The sequence below is a fragment of the Polypterus senegalus genome, chromosome 13 (assembly GCF_016835505.1).
Source record: "Polypterus senegalus isolate Bchr_013 chromosome 13, ASM1683550v1, whole genome shotgun sequence".
Lineage (NCBI taxonomy): Eukaryota > Metazoa > Chordata > Cladistia > Polypteriformes > Polypteridae > Polypterus > Polypterus senegalus.
Genome location: NC_053166.1, coordinates 161,357,036 through 161,372,018, shown reverse-complemented (window position 1 = coordinate 161,372,018; position 14,983 = coordinate 161,357,036). Strand labels below are relative to the sequence as shown.

The window sequence follows — 14,983 nt, the reverse complement described above, 5'->3', positions numbered from 1 at the left end:
CCAGTGTGACAGCCCTGTTAAAGAATCTCATTATGTTGAAACGAACGGGCTGCTCCAGAAGCATTTGGTTTCAGGGCAGAAAAGTGTGGCACATAAACAGTGCACTAGTCGACTCAACAGAGATGATTTTGCCTTTGAAATATTTTGTGAAAGCAATTGAATACAGAAGGTGAATTATTTCGATATTTGAGACAGATGTTTCCACAGATAACTGATACTAATATTAAGGAAGGCATTGTTGTTGGTCCACAAATCAAACATGCCACCACTGACAAACGGTTTGAAGATCTGTTGGTGGGGCTGGTGGAAACTGTATGATGGTATGGTATGCTGGTGGAAGGCATTCAAGGATATTCTTGGCAAGTATACAGAACACTGTACATCCAGCTGGTTGACAAAATGCTTCAAGCATTCAAAACCATGAAGTTCAACATATTGCTGTAAAGAAAATTATTTTTGATGCATTTTGGCCTTGGAACCCCTCAGGGTTTATTTTCTCTGTCATCCTGCCCATTGCAGCTTTTACATTCTTCTCATCTCTGACCATAGTGTGTGCTATCAAGTTGAACTTTCTAACTATGCTATCCAGAAACAAAGAAAATTTACAAAATATACAATCTGATTTCAGACATTTTCTGCTAGAACTAACAGAGACTTACAAACTAGACATTATTTAATCTCACCTCTTTTATAAAGTTACATTTTTCTTTTACTACTTGTGAAGTACTTTGAATTACATTTATGAGTAAAATGTGCTATAGAAATAAACATTGAGTGTAGCTGTTTGTGACAGTGCGCCCAGTAATAGACTGGCATCCTATTTTGTGCTCAGTGGTGCTGGGAAATGCTCCAGTTTTTCAAACTTGGAAACTGGACTGATTGCTGGAATGGGGAAGTTTCCACATCGTCAAAAATATATATTTTACGAGAGACCAGTATATTCGTGTACGTGCATCCCAATTCTGGTCAGATTATTCCTGTTTTATTTACAAACTTAACATTAATTAAAGATCACAGTTGAAAAAGCAGTCATTCACGGCATTTTTTGTACGGAGTTTATGAAACTCAATCAATGATTAACAATCGTGTACTGGACACTGAGATCACTAGACTAGGGCGGTAACCAACGCCCATTTCGAATTCTAGCTGTTTGTACTCTAATGACGGAACGAACGAAATGGATGGAGCATGCGCAATAGATTATAAGCTTGACAAACCTAATTCTTAAAATGATCGCGCGATTCTAACGAATCTTTTTTTGTGTCACTGGAACATACATTTCTGCGAAGGAGGAAGAGTGTGGTTCATTGTTGTCGCCAAGGTGCATGGAAAGACTGTTTTTTTAACTGAGTAGCATGACCGCAATCAAACCACGCCCGTTGTCAGTGAAAAATCGCAGTAGATTAAATGTCACACACTTTCTCTCCGCCCGACAATTCAAACCGATTTCACTGCGATGCGCTGATGGTGGCGCACTTAAATTGGTTTCTTGAGCTAATTGCCAAATAAACGCCCCCACGTCAACCGACTGTTTTCCCGGGCTGATTTTCATTGGCTACTGAGGCTGTCAGTACAACTTGTTGCCACGGTGTTCCCGAAACAATAAGGTTTAGCCAATAATGCGCGACACAGGCAATCTAAAAGCAAATACGTGATTGGAAGAATGAACAGCATTCTTGTGTAAACGCTTATTGGCTGAAGCCTAATGTCAGTCAAGCCGTTGCCGTGGCGGCACTATACGACAACCAATGGTAGCTTTTGTTTGTATGTCAGAGGCGTCAACCTGGCCGATAGAGTCCTTCACGGAAATCGTTTTGGTTCAGGCGACACGAGTAAGCGTCAGTCGCCCGGGGAAAGCAAATTACTGTCGCGGGAGACTTTTGGATACCGTAGAGGTGGACTGGATCTTCTTCATCGTCGCAGTAAAAGTGTCAGGATACGACTGAAAACCTGAAATAAAAGTGTGTTGTCAGGATACGACTGGAGAGAGTGTGGTGAGCAACCGTTTCTGGAAAACGAAAAACCACCCTGTGAAGACACGTCGAAGGTTTTAAGAAAACCCGTTGAATGTTTTATAGAATAAGGCAGATTGCTTGTTCAGATTTGGGATGAGCATCTTGTGACTTGCACGCAACTGAATGAATAAAGCGCCTTTCTCTTGTCCGTGAATCTTGTGCATTCTCCGAAGTGTACAACACGCCTGTTTGTCGATAGGATGAGGGAACACCAAATTCTGCGAGGGGAGAGCGGCACTCGTCCCGCCCGCACAGTTGCGGCTGTCTGTCCTTTTTGAACGGGAGAGATGACTGTCGGAGGCAGCTGAAGAGTGGCATATGCGAAGGAGCAGGACAGTTTTCGGGATACCCAGCGAGTCGCCTTTAACGTCTGGATCTGAGGTCACTGACGCGCGTCTGTGGGAAGACAATCAAGGGTCAGTATTTTCGGTTTCGGTGTAGCGGACTACTTGCCTCGCACCCTACCTTACCCTACGTACTTCTGGTAAACTACGCTATTCCTAAGATGTGCACCCCAATATAAAGTTAACCCGTTGTCAACTAAGCCCTTAAGTCTTTAGCTCTTCTCCGTGTGTGCGTTGCGTGCGTGTGTGTTGACGTTGATTCTTCTTGTGCCGCTTACCTACGTCCTTTCGCTGTTGTCTATGACAAAATACAAACGAAGTGAAGGCTCCATGGATGCCCCTTTATAGGGTAAGGGTATATGGGGGTGCCGTTAAGGGGATGTGACTTCGCCATACTTTTCGTCAAGGGCAGTGGCGATCCGTAAGCGGCAGATGTTTCCAACGAGATCACTCTTTCCCGAACTGATTTAGAAGGCGACTACTTCACGACTTGCGTGTGCCCCCGTTGCTCACACACGCTGCGGTGCCCGTTCCAGAAGCCCGTCACCGAATGGCTTGGGCGAATAACTTTTTCGAGAAATCCATCAGATGATGACGTAGCAGCAAGCAAAGTTCACCAAGTGGGAGAGCGGCTTTCGTTGCGGGAGAAAGTGCGCGCAGCGGCGGGTTCGGGTTCAGAGGTGCGTGTGTTTGCGGGGATCGGGACCCGTAGATGGTTCCCCTGATATGGAATGCGACAACTTGGGGGCGATTCTCCCGCCGCCACCGACGCCACGGCAGCCTCGGGTTCGTGGGGTGGCGCGGTCCGCCTGGGAGTACCGCCTTGCCTTTCCGGTGGCTTTGCTTGTGTTCCCAAAAGATTCTGTTTATTATTGTTTTTAGTAGAGAGTCGCCGTCTACCGTGACTCGAGGACAGTGTTGTGAGGGGCAACCGGGGAACCGATCGGAGCCCAGGCGCGTTAGGCTGGGGGCGGGGAGGGGGGGCGGCTTGTTGTGTCGGGACGGTGAGAGAGGGGATCTGAGACAAACAACGGCGGCCATGTTGAGAGGGAGAGCGAGGGCGATGGGGCGGCTCGAGCGCACAGTTTGCCCTCAGTGAAACGCTTCTCTTGCGATTTTTTTGGTTAGGATGACAGTGAAGCTGGGGGAAGGCGGAGGCAACAACGAAGCGGCGAAGAAAGGAAGCCGAAAGCTGGAAGGCTGCGAGGAGGAGGAAGAAGACGAGAGCGGAGAGGTGGCGGGCGACGAGAGGAGCACAAAGAGTGATGGGCATCTTCATCCCGCGCCGTCCTCGTCCTCCTCGTCCTCCTCCGCTGCTACGGCGGCAGCCTCTTCCTCGAACCCGCAGCCGAGTCACGGGCAGGATCAGCACCACTTCCTCAGGTCCAGCGTCAGACCTCCAAGTAAACGGCTGCGAAAGGACGCGGGCCCCGCGACACTCAATGGCCTGGGCACCGCCAGAGGCAAAGGTGAGCAAAGCCGTGGGGACAGGGACGGAATGTGGGAGGTGGCTGCTGTCCTACTCAGGTCAACGATCTTCTTCGCCACTAGAGTTCCGTGGTGGCACTTGAGGTGAAGGTTCTTATTGTATGGGATCCCCTTGTGCCACAGTCCTCAGAGCTGCGTGTCAGGCAGTGAGTGACCGAGGTGGCATTATCAATACAAGAGGCGACATGGAAAATAGGGGAATGACCTGGTGAAAATCTGAGTAACACAGACACTGTGTCAAACTTATCTGGGCAGATTGGCAGCTTAGTTCGGAATACACAAATGTGTTGGCTGAGTCTGATTTTCAGAATGTGATTGTGAGGAACCAAGACTGCAGTAGACAGTTTGATTACAAGGCAGGAGCCAACTGTGGACAGAACAGAACAAACGCATCTCCACTCATTGCTACCAATTAGCCACACACACAAATCTCTTTGATGAAAGAGGGATCAAGAGGACAGGCAGACAAGTCCATTTACGCTGAGCCTTTGGTTGAAAGGAGGAACATGGAGATAAGATAATTCAGCCACTCATTCGCCATAATGTCCACCTTTTCGATTGTACAGAAGGGGAAACAAGCTTAATCCTTCTAATGTTTAATTGTATATTTTTGCACATGATCTTTAACTTGTGCTTTACAGAATATACAAGAATAGACTTTTAAATAAATACTAATTAGTAAAGTACAGTAGAAGCCAATTCACTAATATAATAATAAAAACATATATAATATAGCACACTGTATAAACAATGTAATTGCTATGTGTCTTAACATTAAAATAAAGAAACAATAGACACAATACACCAAAATAAGAATTAAACATAAAAATTAAAAAGGTAAAAGCAAATAGGTTAACATTATAAATCACTAAAGGTACACTGAAAGAGACGAGTTTCCAATCTCTGTTTAAAAGAAACAAAAGTATTTGATGGCAAGGTCCGTACAGACTGTGTGGCAGTTTGTTCCAGAGTCACCGACCAATGGAGACAGTAGACAGTTTTGCCTGCGGGACAACGAGGCAGTCCAGAGAGACAGCAGAAGTGGATGGAGTGAGTAGGTTCTGATGGAACATGGGTGCAGGAGCATCAAGGCAGTTGTACATGACAAGCAGAATCTTATAATGGATTCGCTCCTTAGCAGGCAGCCAATGTAGAGTAGAAAGGCACAAGGGTTGTATGGGAGTACTTTGGCATATTAGTAAGCACACCTGCAGCACTGTTTTTAGATGTTCTGTAATAAATATAGAAGGTTGGATAATGGATGGATGTAATAAATAAATGGTCTTTGGTAGATACCAACAAACAGTGTTGCAGCAATCTAAACAGGGATCAAACAGAAACATGAACCATCTTCTCGGCATCTTGTATTGAACGGGGACAATCAAAGTTTGAATATACTTCCTCAGGTGATAGAAAGCTGTCTTAATTTATCAAAAGGAAGTAGGGAGTCAACCTTAACACGAAGGGTTGTAACTAAACAGAATAATAGGGGTATCTGGCCATTTCTAGTACCATGAGTGCAATCAGATATTTAATCTGGCACGGAGTAACCACAACTATCCAAAACTTTAGTCAACTACTTGACTAAGCACAGGGAAATGGATAGGAATGAGAAGAGACAATGAACAGACAATACATGGGTGCTCATGAGAAGTGGGAATTGCTAGTCAGCAGAGTACAAGTCCAACATAAGGAGAACAGGCTTGAAAAAATTAGTCTGATTAGATGAGATGTATTGCGATTGAAAGTTTAAAGCGCGGTCCAGAGATGTGCATTTCTGGTAGACATAAATCCAGAAATGAAATGACCACAAAGGTAAAATGAGTTAGTTTGTGCAGAGTCTTATCATGAGCCTTTGCAATAGTGAAAATGATGTAACAAGCTAGTGAGTGAAAGAGGTCAATATGAGTTGAATTTTACAATATTACACAATTCAACTGTGAAGATGCTGAGGCAAGGAGGGAGAGTGTTTGTGTGCACCTCCCTGTGGGTCACTGTTGACTGGCATGGCATGGGTTAGTAGAAGTTGTAACAAGCAAGAATGTCTAGAAATAATTTACTAAAAGAGCACAAGTTAAGAAAGAGTGGAGTTGCAGGGTTTTGGTAGGAAACTCCTCCAGGGTGCTTTGAGGCAACATTCAGTCCCTGACTGGGACACATGGGTCCATGTTTTAGCATGACCTGCCATTTTTTAAATTTAAGCAGAGCTTTGTGGTAAAGTCACCCCAGAGGAACCTGTGCTGCATTTAAATGTTGTGGGAAATAAGAGTTTCATGTGAACATCCTTCCGAGTGGCAGCTGCCAGTGGTACTTTACAGACTTAACTTTACTATGGGAATTTGCCAAGTTTGCATGTAATTCTGACTTCTCAATTCCCTTATATAATTATAAGTAATAAAGCAATGTTGTTTGGAAGTTTCGTTTTATTTTAAGCAATATAATATTCACATAACTTGTTTCTTTTGCTTTTTATAATCCCAAAATATTTGATCCAATATTTTTTTAATTGTGATCTTTGTGCACCTTAGACAAGAAATTAGCAATGATCTTGTGTTGCTCCTGAACCCTCTGGTCAGAAATGTACACGAATAGTATAAAATGGGAAGATGTAATGTCATAAATGAGAACTCCTAGCCATTGAACTTCAGATCTGTTCTGGTTGCTCTAAGATTCTTTACACTCTCCTGATTCTAAAACGATTCTAGTTTGTGGCCTAGAAGTGGTCCTAGGATTGAGTTTAATGGCTCCTGTAATAGCAGACCATTTAATCCTGATATGGTAGATTGTCCATGAGCAAGAAAGGCCAGAGAGAGACTGAGAGAGGAGGTAATGGGGAGAAGGTTTGGTGGTATCAGACCTGGAAAATGCCTTCTGACTAAGGAACAGTCTTAGGAATACCTTTAGGGCAGGTTACTTTGTGTGTCCAGTAGATCTTTCTGTAGTTGTCCTTGTGTGTAGTGTGAGTGCAAGTACACCTGCCTTGATGCAGGTTTGGTTTTCTTTGGCCTGGTTCCTGCCATTCAGAAATGAGGATGTGCTCATTGATGACATCATAATGGCTGTGTTGGTACTACCTGCTTCTATTCCTTTTTAAATAATATGTGGAATATTTTAATATTAATATATAAAATAACATTTACACTCTTAAGTATTATAATAAATAAAATGATTGTGTTTGCATTTCTATTATTTATAATTCCATTTTTTATTTTACATTTCCATCCATATGAACAAGCGCCTGTTTTTACTGGGATGTGCCCAGTCCGATTGGTTATTGGTCTAGGACTTCGCCCAGTTATTCTCCAGCATTCATATAACATGCCTTCTGCCTCCAAATTATTCTTTTCCCCTCAGTGAATATCCACATCTTCATTCTAATTTTCTCCTCATATTCCCTCCTAACATTGTGTCAGATTCTCCTTTCAGTGGCCGTGTCTCACATTTATGCATCATATACAGAGTTTATGTGTGGGTGGGTGCTTGTGAATGTGCCGCTCAGTGCTTTGGCACTCCATCCAGAGTTAGTTACTGCCTTCAGCAACCCTTGCTGCTGGGCAAAGCTTCTTCCTGAGACTCTCTACTGGAAAAATCATCTTTGAAAATGGACAAGTGGGTAGGAAAGGTTTACTGTAATCGATTAAAAGTTTGCACTATAGAACTTTACATTCGGCTTACCAGATTCACAAAGAAAAAATCTTCTTGCTCAAAGAAATATGTGCAGACCTTTGCAAGCTTTCTGAAATGTTAGCTGTCTACAACTCATTTTGTCACCTTTTTATTTATTGTTTATGAGTAACTAGTATATAAATAATTTAGATATTTGCACAGGATCATCAGAAAAGCTCCTTGGTTTTTGTAGTGTTGCATCTTGTTTTAACAAACACACCAAGTAAGCAGACACTAAATGTACTGTATTAAATTAATAATAAAGTAATCCCTCCTCGATCGCGGGGGTTGAGTTCCAGAACCCCCCGCAATAGGTGAAAATCCGCGAAGTAGAAACCATATGTTTGTATGGTTATTTTTATATATTTTAAGGCCTTATAAACTCTCCCACACTGTTTATAAATATTCCCCGCACAGTTATACAGCATAAACCCTTTGTACTCTCTTAGATATTAGGTAAGATTCATTGATATTATGTATGTACACACACTGTTTATCTACAGTAAAACCTAAATATTATTTTAAAGATATCGAGGGTCTCCGATATCACATATGTTACAGACATTACGATAGACAGGCCACCAACAATAAATATGTACAATGCAAGAAAAATTGTGTACAGTGACAATAATGTACGGTCATGTACTAAGTACTGTAAGTAGAAAATTAATTATGGTTATTCACCAACAATGACACGATGACTTGTCCGATAACAATGAGTTTAGTTTTACTGCACAACAAAGGAGAGCGTTACAGCTCTTCTAAAGGAGTCTCTTCAGGCGACTGTGTAGCACTGCCATTGTTCTTCTTCAATCCAAATCCCTAAAGCAGATTCCATCCAGACTACTGCCTTATCACGTCCACTTACAACTCGTTTTGCACCCTGGTTAAAAAGACACTTCCGCTGTAGATCTTATATTCCTTTCCTTTCCTTCCGTAGCCTCATTGATGCTGTAATGGCATCCTACAGCGGTGTAGCTTTTCCCTTCAACAAATCCAAAACGTTTTCGGCAATCATTAACATCTTCCGTTGGCGCTTGGGCACAGACCCTGAAGCAGGAGCAGGAGCAGATCGTTTTGGAGCCTTAATGAAGGGCTTGACTACGCACAAAGATAAACACAAAAGAGCACAACAGTTAACTCTTTACACAGCAAAACACGTTGATGCCGAATGAGCAAGACGAGACGTCCTGGTTAACACCGCATTCAGCACACGGGATCTTAACTGCGTGCTCTGATTGGTTAGCTTCTCAGCCATCCGCCAATAGCGTCCCTTGTATGAAATCAACTGGGCAAACCAACTGAGGAAGCATGTACAGGAAGTAAAAAGACCCATTGTCCTCAGAACCCGTGAAGCAGCGAAAAATCTGCGTTTTATATTTAGTTATGCTAACATATAAAATCCGCGATAGAGTGAAGCCGCGGAAGTTGAAGTGCGATATAGCGAGGGATTACTGTACATCGTAACAGATGACCACTATAGTTTGTTTTTCTCAACTGTGTAGAGGCTACAAATGTAATACTGTCACTTGGTAGTCCTCTTTATAACTACTCTTGTTAGACCTCTCACCCAATTGCTCCCTTTGTCACCAGCATCATCCATCCATCCATCCATTAACCAACCCGCTATATCCTAACTACACGGTCACGGGGGTCTGCTGGAGCCAATCCCAGCCAACACAGGACGCAAGGCAGGGCTCCAGCATCCTCCGGGATGATTAAAGAAGAGAGCATCCGGGTGGCTTCTAATCATCCATCTACTGACTTTCATGGATAAATGATCAACAGTACCTGCAAAAAGTAGAAGAATCAAAAACGTGACATGACATTCATACCGCCCTCTCAGACTCTCAGTTGTCTGGTCAGAATGTTAGAAAGACTTGCAAATTCTGTTAGTTTATTTGTAATTGAATTCTTGGCAGGGTCTTTGGCCTTGGCTTAGCATAAGTAAAGAGTGGGTGACCCAGCCGACTTGTGTTTGCTTCACAATATAGTTTTCAACGAGGGAGGGCTTGTATCCTCTGACAGAACACAAGAGGGTTGTTCAAGTGACGAGTGCTGTGGATTGGTTTTCTCTTGTCTTTCTTTGGTGAAGTATTGGAGAAGTTTGGAGGGGGCCATACGTAAGCCCTGCATGGATAGTCTATTACACTTTTATGGTCCCAACATGAACCTTTCCTGGACAACACTCTGCTCCCTTGGGTCTTTTTTTTTTTCAGAAGAGAAAAACACTGCAGAAGCATGCAATAAGGGTTCCTTTATTACAGTACTTGTTGCTCAAAGAGGAGGATGACGACAAGGGTCAGTCTTTGCAAGCTTCTTACCATGCATCATCACAGTCCAAATTAAATGGTGTCTCTAGACTGCAGCAAATTAAAATAAATACTGCAGAGGTCCATTTTAACAATCCTCAGGTTTGAAGAAGACTCTCCTTTTCCTGGTATTATCTGACAATATGTTTTTTGTGGTCATCATTTGTCACCTCTTTTATGTTTTTTTTGGGGTCACACTTCTTGCTGCCTTACAATGACTTGGTTTTTAGTGTGTGTATATGGTGGGGAGTCTCGGGTGATGTAAGCGTATTAGGCCATGTCCACATGTACCTCGTATACCCACCTGACAGCCAAAGAAAAAACTGAATTTTGTACATTTTCTGGTTGCATTGTTCTACATTGCATGTATTGTAACAGGCTTGTGTGGATGTTGCCATCTCCATTAATTTTCCATCACATTGCTTGTAATCCTGTGACAGTGACTGAGTTGTTTGAGGAAAGCAGGTTAGAATATTACACACTCCACAGAAAATCCCAGCCAGGTATTGCTGCAAAGGTTTGGCATTGATGGACCAAAATCCTATGCATGCAAATAAGTTCTACTTGGCACCAGTTTGGAAATCTTTGTAATCCTTTTTTATTTATTAATGGCTTTATGGTGATGTTTGTGCAGAGTGATTTCGAAAATGAAGACTGTTTGAGTCAAGTTTGTTATCACGTGAAATGGTAAAAATCCTTGGTGAATTTAACTTGAGTGAAAACACTGACACTGGCCAAGAGATGTTTGTCCACCTGGCATGAATAGTTTAGACCAGCAGTGTTTTTGTGCTTATCACCTTTAAATGTAATCCAAGTTACTCCTGATTCTTCACTTTTAGGGTCTGAAAATGGAGGAGCTGTTGTGGGGGCATGTAATTCCACAGGGACCCTCTTGATTTCGTCTGGTGGTGCATCGAAAACGCCTTCAAGATCTCTTGGGCCCACGGATAAAGAGGAAGGTAACAAGAAGAAGGCTCGAAGGCAGTGGGAGTCCTGGAGTGCGGAGGACAAGAACTCATTCTTTGAGGGGCTCTATGAGGTACTGACTTGTTGTACAATTTAGAGCAGGAGCTAGAAGGAGAAGGAAGTCGGGGTGTTTGCAAGTGTGCAGTGGGCTTATGTGGTGGAGGGCGAGTGAATGACCTGAAATTGAATGGTGAGGTTGTTTAAAATGGCACGTCCTCCATGTGAAATCCAAGTCGAAAGTAACGAGGTCTCAAACTGACCCAGCTCGTTCACGCCAAAATAAGGTGATAGAATCCCCGTGCCATCTTGGAGTATGGATTATGGTAATGTTAAAATGTTTTGGAAGTACTTGAATGCTACACAATTTTAATTGGGTCCTTTGCTCTTGAGAATAACAACCAGTTTGTGTAGAGTAAAGTTTAGAAGGTAAAGTTGATCCACATAGTAGAGGATTCTTCAGTTTTGTTCCCCCCAGTAACCTTGTTACCATCTTGGAAACCCTCAGATTTATATAACCGCAATCTTATTCCAATTTTTAAACACATTAAACAAGACCATTTTTTTCTCCCAATATACATCTGCCACTGCAGGGAAGAAGTAATGCAGTTTAAATTTAAAAAATCACTCTTTTTATGGGCACTTCTTTGATATTTTAAGTGGAGTTGTGCTTTTATTTGGAATAAAAATGCACTTTTGGGGAGAATGTGTGTATCTTGTTCCAGAGATCAACAAAGATGAGGGAAGCTTGAATTCATCCAATCTTTATGATTTTTTTTTTTTTATACTGATTTTCCATCAAGGGAATCTTTGGGCTCGGGGATCCTGGATACCTGTTTGCATTACTTTAAAAAGACTGTTTTCTATATTTTCTATACTTGTGTGCACCTGGGGAAGGGAAAATATAGTGGCTCAGAACACCAAACAATTTGCACTTGAATGGTTTTGTCATTATTGTCAATTGCACTCTTAAAAGTTAATCACACCTTTCCACCTTTGTTGAAATACTCTCCAGTTTCTGTCTGCATTGTATTCAAACTCTTAGACACTTGCACATTGATAATACTTTGATTTCACCTCCAAGACTTGGTGTGAAATTTAAATGTGGTATAATTTTTTTTTTTTTAAGTACCTGCTAATTAGAGATATATTTAAATATTCATTACCAGACACAATGATCAGTGATTTATCTTTCTAATTCTAAATGCAAAATTGAGAAAATGGTAAATGCAGTGAGGTGCCACTTCTTTAAATTCATTCTCGGCATGAAAACATGCATTTTTATTTACAGCCTTTAGGGAGTGTCAGGGCATCTGATCCTAAACACTTGTGTTACATTTTCCCTTGCAAGGGAAAATTTATCTCAGTTTTAGACTCTTACCAGTTTTGCTGTTGCTGTGCTTCCACCAAAGCACTGGGGTTTTTTGGAGCTCGCATGACATGTTACCCCTTGGATTCTTTTCTTGTCCTGCTTACTACTATTAGACATGTTAGTCTGTTATTGCAGGACTTGCCTGTCCTGTTTATCTTTATATGTAATATGCTACCGTGGCTGTCCGTTTGTCTGTCCAGGATTGTAAATCACCTGGAGCTCACAAACCGTTTGAAATTCTGACCTGAAATTTGGTACACGTGTACGACGTGACGTCTACTTTCCACTTTTAGGGTGATGATTGACCTCTAAGGTTATTCCTCTGTTTTATTTTTATTTTGTTTTATTGTAGAATCAACTCTCGGCAGTGGTCAGCAGGGCAGCCATGTGGCACGTGTACGGGCGCTGTTCTCATTCCCTGCCACCTTCGCCATCACTTCCCCTACCTCTTCATATCTTAAATCATTCAGCAAATTAAGGAAAACGTACTAAGTAATTGCAACACAAACACTGACTTAATCAGTTTTAACAGGAAAAGATGCCGACGAAAGAATAGAAGAAGTGGGCCGCTAGGGTGGAGATAAAAAGAGCTGATCAGGAAGCAGCAAGCGCATCAAACTCTGAGCAAACGAATGCTAAACGTACAGAGAAAGAAAGAGGAGGAAAACTAAGAACGCTCAAGTCAAGTGTATGCAGTGCGCCGTTACTGGTTTTGATATACAGTATTTGTTGTGTCGAATGTTGTTAAGTGGGATGTTGTGTTCTGTTACTAGAAATCGATTGACTTGCGCAGTGCTGCTTTAGAAAATTCAATATTTATGAGAAGAAACCCAGACTCTGGATTAGACATAGTTTTAAAAATTGCATACGGTTCACTTCTTCAGCCTTAAGAGAGTCTATAATTGGTTTTACTTTTTTGGTTGGATGGTCGCATTGTCTTTACAGACTCCTTCATTCACTCATCTCAGACCTCACCCCATTGCTTGCTTAGTTTAGTCTTTCAACTTTTTGTACATGTGTAGTTTGTTGTCATTTTATATCCAAGATACCAAAGACCACCAAAAAGTTTTAAACGTCTACACGTTGATGTGTATGTGTCTATCCGGCCCAGAAGTGAGAGGTGGATTCTGGGTAAGGGCTCCACCTCCGAGGAAAGCTCGCTTAGCTGCTAATAACACAAGCAGGGCCAGCATGTCCGCAAAATTAAACCTCTGAAGAAAGATAAAGCCGATTAGCTGCTAACATCGGCAAAACGGTATCCCTTTTACTTTTCCTCTCGCTGCTAATACACAAGCGAGGCGAGTATGTCAGCAAAACGAATCCTCCTAGGAGAGAGACGCCCAGAGTAGTTCCTTTCAATTTTTTTTTGCTCACGATTTCAATAGTTTCTAGGCAGCTAGTATGTAATATTAACTAAATTTTGGAAGGGTGGAAATGAGTGTAGTCATTAATGGTCTTGCTAACTGTTTTTGAAAGATAATCATTTTTTAACACAGAACTTCACTTTCGACACCAACAGTGGTCTTGGTACTTTCTATATATATTTTCGGAAGCCAAGTTTGATGAGATGCTCCGGTTTCCTCCCACACTCCAAAGACATGCCGGTTAGGTGGACTGGTGATTCTAAATTGGCCCCAGTGTGTGTTTGGTGCGTGGGTGTGTATGTGTGTGTGTCCTGTGGTGGGTTGGCACCCTGCCCAGGATTGGTTCCTGCTTTGTGCCCTGTGTTGGCTGGGATTGGCTCCAGCAGACCCCCGTGACCCTGTGTTCGGATTCAGCGGGTTGGAAAATGGATGGATGGAAGTTTGATGAGATGATTATGTGATATGGTAATGAAAATAGAGATGATATAATATTAGCATTATATAAAAATAATAAAGGGGAAAATGTGTCTTTAAAGTAAACTTTACATTCCTCTGGCATGTTTATTTTGATGAGTGTTTTATTATAAATTAATAGTCCTAATGTGTTTTAAGCAATAAATTGATACATCGGCTATCTAAGCAACCAAAGGCCATTCTTTAAAAACTGGCTTCGTTGTTATCCCGTAGGCTTGTTTTGTGCTGGGGTTGGTTCTAGTCGGCTAGGACTCCAGACAGAGTAAAATGAAGTAAAAATAAATGAATAGGTGAATGTGTTTTTTGGTTTTTTTTTTTGTTTTTCCCCTCTTTGTCTTTCAAATGTAAAATCCTACATTTAAAAAGTTGTGGTTTGGACTGGAGTATGTTGTGGCTGCTTGAAAGAACCAAGAATCCGGGTGAAGCTGATGAAAAATATAGGGAGTGGAAGCCATGCTCTTCAGATATTTACCTTGGGGTGGCACTTTGTCTTCAGTTACAGCTTCAGTGAGTAGTCGGGGGCAGGCATCTGACTAATTAACTGCCGGGCATGATGAAGTGTTGGTCAGAAGATGTCGGGATCCTCATTATTTGTTGACTTAAAAACTACGCTTCATTTTAATGGTTACACTTAATTGCCATGTGAATTCTTAGCTAGGCAGGAAAGAAAAAGTAAGGGAGAGATGTAAGCAGTTTAGAGAATTGTTTTTAATGTTGTGTTTTTTGGAATCACATTATTTATTAGATTGCTATATTCTTAAACCTAAGAAAATAAGCCTTTGTAATGCCTCACTGTGACTGCTCTCTTATCATTAGCCAAGTAAAAGGTTTTCATTATTTTTAGTAGTTCTGGTGTGTATTTGGTGTGTCTGTCTGTTATTTTCTGAGTTTCTGTAAAAAGCCGTCTTCCTGTCTGCCGAGTCTGTCTACCAAGTCTCATCAGTTCAGTTTCACTAGCTCCCTTCACAGGTGATCGGAGGTCTTG

General features: G+C 41.9%; 1 protein-coding gene across 2 annotated transcripts in view; it reads left to right on the top strand.

The window, feature by feature from the left end:
- The first annotated feature begins 1,823 nt into the window (after positions 1–1,823).
- cramp1 (cramped chromatin regulator homolog 1) overlaps positions 1,824–14,983 on the top strand; it is a 48,128-nt gene continuing 34,968 nt past the window's right edge. Inside the window, exons 1-3 of one of the 2 annotated variants that reach the window (XM_039776197.1) lie at positions 1,824–2,431; positions 3,488–3,828; positions 10,665–10,864. In XM_039776197.1, the coding sequence (XP_039632131.1) occupies positions 2,334–2,431; positions 3,488–3,828; positions 10,665–10,864 (639 nt within the window). In that variant the 5' untranslated portion in view covers positions 1,824–2,333. Of the gene's footprint in view, positions 2,432–2,971; positions 3,040–3,487; positions 3,829–10,664; positions 10,865–14,983 lie in introns of those variants that run through there. The other variant, XM_039776198.1, reaches the window with a different exon arrangement.